Source organism: Aythya marila (genome assembly GCF_965140915.1).
Source record: "Aythya marila genome assembly, chromosome: 1".
In the NCBI taxonomy this organism is placed as follows: domain Eukaryota; kingdom Metazoa; phylum Chordata; class Aves; order Anseriformes; family Anatidae; genus Aythya; species Aythya marila.
The window spans coordinates 118,006,172-118,013,284 of NC_139042.1; the positions used below are offsets into that span (position 1 = coordinate 118,006,172).

The following is a 7,113-nucleotide window of genomic DNA, read 5'->3' on the forward strand; positions in this document are numbered from 1 at the left end:
GCCTCACCCCCCACCCCAGTTATTTCAGTTTTCTCCTGGAATAACAAACTCAGTCTGCTCACCAAAAGGTCAGACAAGTGTCAGGTCAGCACAAGTATTTGCAGCACGTGTCCAAGAGCACATGATGCTCCAACAGCATAAACCAACACCTTGCCTCGCAGCTGGACTCACACAGAAAAGGCAAAATGTTCAAACTGCCCAGGTTCCTCTCAAAAACAAGTGGATCTTCACTTCTTCCAGCACCAAAACAAAACAAAAGTACGCCAAATGCTTTCTAGTATTAGATTCATATGTGTACAGGCTGAAGTAAGATAAAAAGATGAGACAATGGACCAGTCTGCTCTGCGCACACTTCTCTAACCATTTCCCATTCAAGAATCTAGTTAAAACGTACACAGCACACATTTCTGATTCCCTTTGTGCCTTTAAATGCAGCACTCGTAACACTCAAAATATATCTCCATCTCTCTTTGAGATGTGCAGAAAATTGTGAAAACAGAGCCGAGTTTCCAAAACGAAGCTACACCAGTGCAAGAAGCAAGCGCAGCTGAAAACCGTAGCGTTTCTTTTCTCAACTCCCGTATTCACAGAAACGAAAGTTTCAATCTGCCGTCAAAACGCTCATTCCCAGCACTTTCTCCCCAGCAGCCGATCGGTGACAGTTCCCGAGCCACCTCTGATCTCCTGCCACGCAGTGCCCACATCCCGCCCTGCGCTGAGCCGATGCCACCCGAGGAGGGAGACCTCGCCGACCCACCCAACCGAACAAAAAAGCCAAGGAGCAGCCCCCCCTACCCCACATTCCTCCCCCTCACCCTGGGCTGCCTCCTGGGCGCGCACAAGCGGCTTTGCAGCGCCTCCCCGCAGCCTCCCCCGGGGGTGGGCGAAGCCCCGGGGCCCACCGCCCCGCAGCCGGGGGCACCCTGCCCCTCACTCACCTTGCTGCGCCCGGCCGCCCGGCAGCGGGACGAGGAGGACGAGGAAGGAGCCGAGGCGGAGCAGCGAGGCCGCCTGCCGGGTCCCCGCGGGGAGCGGCCGCCCCGGGCTCACCATGCCCCCCGGTGCTCCGCGGGCATGGCGGGCAGGGCCGGGCGGGCCGGGCCGGGCCGGGGCCGCGTCTCTGCCCCCGCGCCCCGCGGCCGCCGACGGCCGAGCGAGCGCCGCCGCCGCCCGCCCCCTGCGGCCGGCCCAAGCGCTTCCGGGCTCCCCGCTTCCTGCCGCACGGCCCCCGCAGCGGGCCCCGAGGCTCTCGCCGGGCCCCCGCCGGGCCCCGCTGCAACTTCTCCGGGAGCAGCTCCGGATTAATTTTTTTGCCCCCCCCCCGAAGGAGCGAGGGAAGCTAAAAAGCCGCGGAGCCGCGAGCGTTGCGAGCGGGGGGGGATGAAGCGGTCGCCGCTCCCTGCTCGCAAACACGGTCCCGGCTGCACACAGGCAGGAGATTGGCTGAGGAGCCTCCAGACCTCGCCATGCCCCTGCTCGTCTGTCGCCTGCCTTCAAACGCTTACAGCGGGCGATCGGGGAGGCTTGATGTAGCGGGATAAACTCACCCGTGAGCAATAGAAACTTAAAAAAATAATAATAACTTCCAAGTCTTTCCAGGAAGCAAAGTAGCACATTTGGAGGGACTTAGAGTAGTTGGCACTGGTTGCCCTAGGTAATCATGAAAGCATATTTAAGGCGGAAAAAATAATAATAATAAAAACACCAAAAAACACCCAAAGCACTGGTGGGCTCAGAGGATCACCACTGCACTACCATCGTCCTTAAGCACGGGTACACCTTTACAGCTTTTGAAGCCTGGCCCACAGACACCGTGGTCCCTGCTTTCTGCTGCGAAAGGCTTGTTGCAAGCCAATGGTGGTGGCCAGCTCCAGTGGTTTCACTGTAAAAGGTGCCCCAAGAAAGCAAGCGTTCTCCCCATCTTCATAAATTATTTTCACCAGTTGCTTTAAGATTTTCATTCCTCGTCAAGGTCCTGAAAATTAAAAGATGTTCAAGGCAATGCTCAGGGTTGTGAAAGGTTTGTTTTGGTTTGGTTTTCCACAAAGAGGCATGCAAGGCGCTATCTAGCCTGCTTTGATTCAATTATTAAGTTCTGTGTTTTTCTCCTGTTCACACCTTTATAGGCACACACAAAGAAATACCAATGAAAGCAGTCAATGGAAGAATATCTGAGATGAGACTGTTTTGAGTCAGCCTGCAGGATGTAATAATCAGCAAGACATCCCGCGACACGTAACGGAAGATGAATTGAAAGTCATTTATACGTTCCTTTGTCTTCCATTCACTAGACACAGAGGTTCATACCACAGGTCACGTGAAGCAGTTATATCACTACAATAACATCCTTTCTGCACTACAGAGACCACATTCCTAACATCACTAATCATTAGCGGTACTTGTATACTGGAAAAATCACTCCTTGAATAATTTGTGGCTTAATAGTGCCATGCATTAACAGGAGCATCTGAACATCCTACCCATAAATCAATAATGGTCTCTGGTGGACACGATACAGGGTTTCTCCTGTGTTATTTTCCGTTGTAAAGGCTGTGTGGTATTTTCCTAACCTGATTTGACTGTCCTAAAGGTTTTTATTTGTTCCTGTGAAAAGAGTACCTGGATCCTTGAGAGGCTTGATTTCTAAAAGGGGTGTGAAAACCTGAATCAGTTTCTAAAGCAGCCAGAGGCTGAATTTGCTTAATCCATCTGAGTAGTCTGTCCTGAAGCCACACTCCCTCACCACAAATGGTTTGTGTGGAGCCCTAGGATAGGTATTTTGCAAAGGGAACACCATCTTGATGGAAGTGGTGACAAACTATGAAAGTGTATCCACTCTAAAAGCCATAAAGATTTATGGAATCTGCAGAGCCAAAGAATTAGGAATATCGTTCCATTAGCAATGCAAGTGTTTGGATGGCTTGTCTTACTACACACTTTTTATGAAAAAGAAGAAGAATTAGATAAATCCAGATGGTTTCCCTGGCTTTCAGAATCTTCCTTCTTCTAAGAAGACTGCAGCACAAAAAGAGTTTAAATAGACCAGCTGCAGTGTAATTCACATTTCAGTCATGAGAGCTCCCAGGCATCTCCTCTGGTGGAAACAGAAATGTATATAAAGACTCCATTTCAGTTTGTGACTTAAAACTGTCCCTGTCATCAAATCAAAACAGATACAGAATTAAAATGTTATGGGAAACAAATACAGTGTCGCGCAATACCAATACCATAAGGCAAGTTGCCAGCAAACGTTAAGAAATCAGCACAAATCTTTTTTTTTTCCAAGAGGCTACGACAGAAGATCAAACTAACGTCTTAATGCTGAGAGAAAAATGCTTAGCCAACTGAGCATTTCTTTAATGTTTCCTTCCCATTCCAAGTAAGTTCTAGAGGTAAATGAAACTATCATCTCCATCTGGTTCTCTTTTCCCTTGAGAGGCTTCTGATGCACTGTGCTTCTTTCCCACCGTGGCTCTCTAGCTTTTACATTCTTTTATTGTATTTCAAAAGCTGAATTCAGCTGGAGGGCAGGGCTGCTATTCAGAGCAAACCCCACGGTCTGGAGAAACCGGCTAACACAAACCTCCTGCAGTCCAACAAGAGCAAGTGCAAGCTCTTGCATCTGGAAAGAAATACCCCATGGAACAATACAGGCTGGGGGTGTTTGGAAGCCAGTTTGCAGAAAAGGACCCGTGGGTCCTAGTGGACAATTTGAATACAAGGCAGCAGCGTGCCCTCGCAGTGAAGAAAGCCCATGGCATCATGAGGTGTTTTAGCAAGAGGTCCAGGGGCCAGCAGAGCCAGGGAATCCTTCACCTCTATTCAGCACTTGTAGGACTGTGTCTGAGCACTGTGTCCAGTTACAGGCTACCTCCGTACAAGAACAACGCTGACTTACTGGAGGGAGTCAATTCAGAAGGCCTCTGGGATGGTCAGGGACTGGTCAGAGACCGTGATGCACATCAACAGGCTGAGAGTTGAGGACATCTTCAGCTTGGAGAAGAGAAGGCAGGGGGGAGACCTTGTTGTTGTCTACAGCAGGACAGGATTAGAAGATGGAGCTAGCCCATTCTCAGAGGGGCACAGTGATGGCAACAGACACAAGTTACAGCAAAGTAAATTCCATATCCAGGGAAAACAGGAAAAAATACCATCAGGGTGGCCAAATACTGGAATACGTTGCCCAGAGAAGATGGAGAATCTCCAGTCTTTGTAAATGTTCAGGGCTCTCCAGGACATGGCCCTGATCAGCCTGATCTGACGGAACTATTTTGAGCACAGGGTTGAAGGAGATAACCCCTGAAGGTCCCTTCCAGCATGAATTATGATGGTATGACTCTAAGGTACCAGATAATATACTATGGATAAGATTCCTGCAGTGACAGGGGATATATTAAATAACCAAGAGATTTTCCAGTTTCTGTAGTTGCTTATCTATGTTCTCTAATTGAAATAAGAGTTCATCATGAGCAGGTTAATTCTTCTGTACTTGAAGGAAACAAAGAATGCATTTAAAGTAGACAAATTATTGACTTCCTTCACAATATTAACACATTAGATCTTTGATGGCACCTCCAACTTCTCATATGTTAATTCTTTAAATCCCACACATGCACTAGATCTGTTCTGTGACAGTAAATACAAAGGCCCACCCACAAAGCTGATACAAGAGCTGTATGTGCATCTAAGGGCAACATATCTCCTTTCTGCTGTTAGCAGACACCTGACAAGTTATTACTAGAATAGCATTCACAGGCAATCACTTGTGTGCAAGTTCAGATCCATACTCAGGTTCAGAGTTTCACCCTGGTATCCACTGAATTATTAGTACATTTTACTCTTTATCCAGAAAGCAAATTCCACTGCTTTTGGTGGAATTGCAGACAAAACGATTACATTATCTGCTTAATAGGCATACAAAATGTTATCTTACAGTTGTTAAGATTACAGCTACATTTGCAAGGTAGTCAAATTCATCTGATCCATTTGGAGGTCTTAACACCAGAAAAGCAAGAGACAAATGCCTTACTATTGCACAGTAACTTTGTAGAAGTGCTTTTTAAAAAATTCAGTATATAGGTTTGATCTTGCAATCTGCTGAGAAGTCATACTTAAGTATGCAAATAATTTTAAGCATGCATAATAATACTCTAAATTATTTAAATTGCAGAGTTCTCTTTAGACTATTTTTTTTTAGCATTTACAAGAGTTTACCAAGAGTAAAGTTCACTCCAGGGTAGGGAACCCGTTCTATTTCAGTTTCTCCTAGTATTCTTGTGTTGCATTAAATAAATACTCTTGGACACCACAAACTATCCAACAGGTATACTGACAAAGCAAGCTCCTTTACCACAATACAAGTATATCTTGGAGACACTCTAAAAAGATCATTTAATATTAAACGAAAACTTTAACCTCCGTGGTCATTATCTTAGTAGCCCTATTACCTAAAAGTGGATAGATCCAGTGTCCTCCCAATGCCTGCCTACGAATAACTGGACCCAGCTCAGCAGAAGAATTTGACATACGCCATGGAAAAACCACGCTGTCTCTGAAACTGTCCAAGCTTCATAGTATAAAAGCACTATTCATTGAAATATGGCTTTATAATTTAACAGCTACAACAATATTGGAACAAAACCCCACCCTTTTCTGATTATTTTTAATTGTTAAAGTATTTGAATTAAAACAGTTACCATGTCATTATCATAATAGTTATTTCTCTCTTTTGCCATAGTTCAGCTTTTTGGGAAACACATTTTAATTAAAAATCCAAAGAAAAGCAATGACAAATTGTGAATAACTTTAACCTTTCATGAGGTCTACAGAATTAAAATATCTCTGGAGCTTCAGTAGTTTAAACGATATTGCAAATGTTATTTTATTAATTGTAGTTCCTACTAATCTTCAGCCAACCTGGATGGATGGTGCCTGATCTTGCAAACACTTCCAGAATCCTGCACTACACTCTGTGGCACTAGCTAAATATGTGGTAGTAAAGGACTGCAGGATCTAGGTCTTAGAATCTAGATTTTGTTGCTCTTGGCTATTCATTTTCATCTCATTTTGGGTTTCTACTTTTTGTTATAGTTTTCAGTACAAATCCTTATATTCCTCTCTTTGTTTTAATTTTTTCTTTGTTCCCATTTTAACTGCTTGTTATTGCTGACTTTTTAAGAACAACAACAAAGTCCCAGTTGCAGAATGGATTTGATTTCATCCTTCCAGAAAGGAAAATGGGTATTGATTGTATATTATTCACTTCAATGGATGTAATTAACCTCGTCTCCAGAAACACATTTACAAAACCACCATGATATATTTACCTAAGATTAATTTTTAATTCACTTCAGATAGGAGCTTTACGATTGTATATAAAGTACATTTATTTGACAGTCTAAAGTTACTCAGCTGATGATTGCTTTATGTTTTTAAAAGAAAATAAACCACTTAAAATTTAGTTCTGTGCTATTTTGGTAGGAAACATCTGCTAATTTTACTGGGCCTAGAAGTCATTATAAAAGAAAAATTGGTAGCATAAATTCCAAAACCAATTTTCTTTTACATTTTACTGCATTGTGTATATGAAACAATTCAGGGATGATGGGGGAAAAAAAAAAAAAAAAAGCCCCATTTTGTTTATTTAAACATGGTATCACAGAGAAAAAAAAAATATTAGGGAGGATTTCAGCCTGTCTTCTACCCTTGAACGAGTCCATGTTTATTGGATCTATGCCCAGTACTACTGAAATTGTTCAAGTAAAAACAGTTAGAAAAATGTTAAAGAGAAATTCTGTCTTGTAATTATGGGCTTTTGGTACTCTTAAGCAAGAGCAGCATTTTCAAGTAGTGAGCCATCTAAATTACCTGAATGAAGTGAATCCTATGGCTCTGTGTGAAGTGAGACTATAATTATTATACGATTAATGTAGCACATAAGCACAGGTGGTAATTTAAGCATAGATTTAGCTTATGTGGGAATGAAGAGTGCTCATTAAAGTCTGTACATATTTTTGCTGAATTGAGATACATGACTCTGCTGCCTCAATTATTTCCACATATTTAATCTCTATTATATAGTTACTCTCTCCGTATTTTCAATGTTACATTTTA

The 7,113-nt window shown here is 43.5% G+C and overlaps 1 protein-coding gene across 2 annotated transcripts in view; it reads right to left on the reverse strand.

Annotated features, from left to right (window-relative positions):
• DCBLD2 (discoidin, CUB and LCCL domain containing 2) overlaps positions 1–1,343 on the reverse strand; it is a 43,606-nt gene extending 42,263 nt beyond the window's left edge. The window contains exon 1 of one of the 2 annotated variants that reach the window (XM_082781998.1): positions 939–1,343. In XM_082781998.1, coding sequence (XP_082638124.1) covers positions 939–1,053 — 115 coding nt within the window. In that variant the 5' untranslated portion in view covers positions 1,054–1,343. The remainder of the gene's footprint in view (positions 1–938) is intronic. The other variant, XM_082781999.1, reaches the window with a different exon arrangement.
• Positions 1,344–7,113: the final 5,770 nt, after the last annotated feature.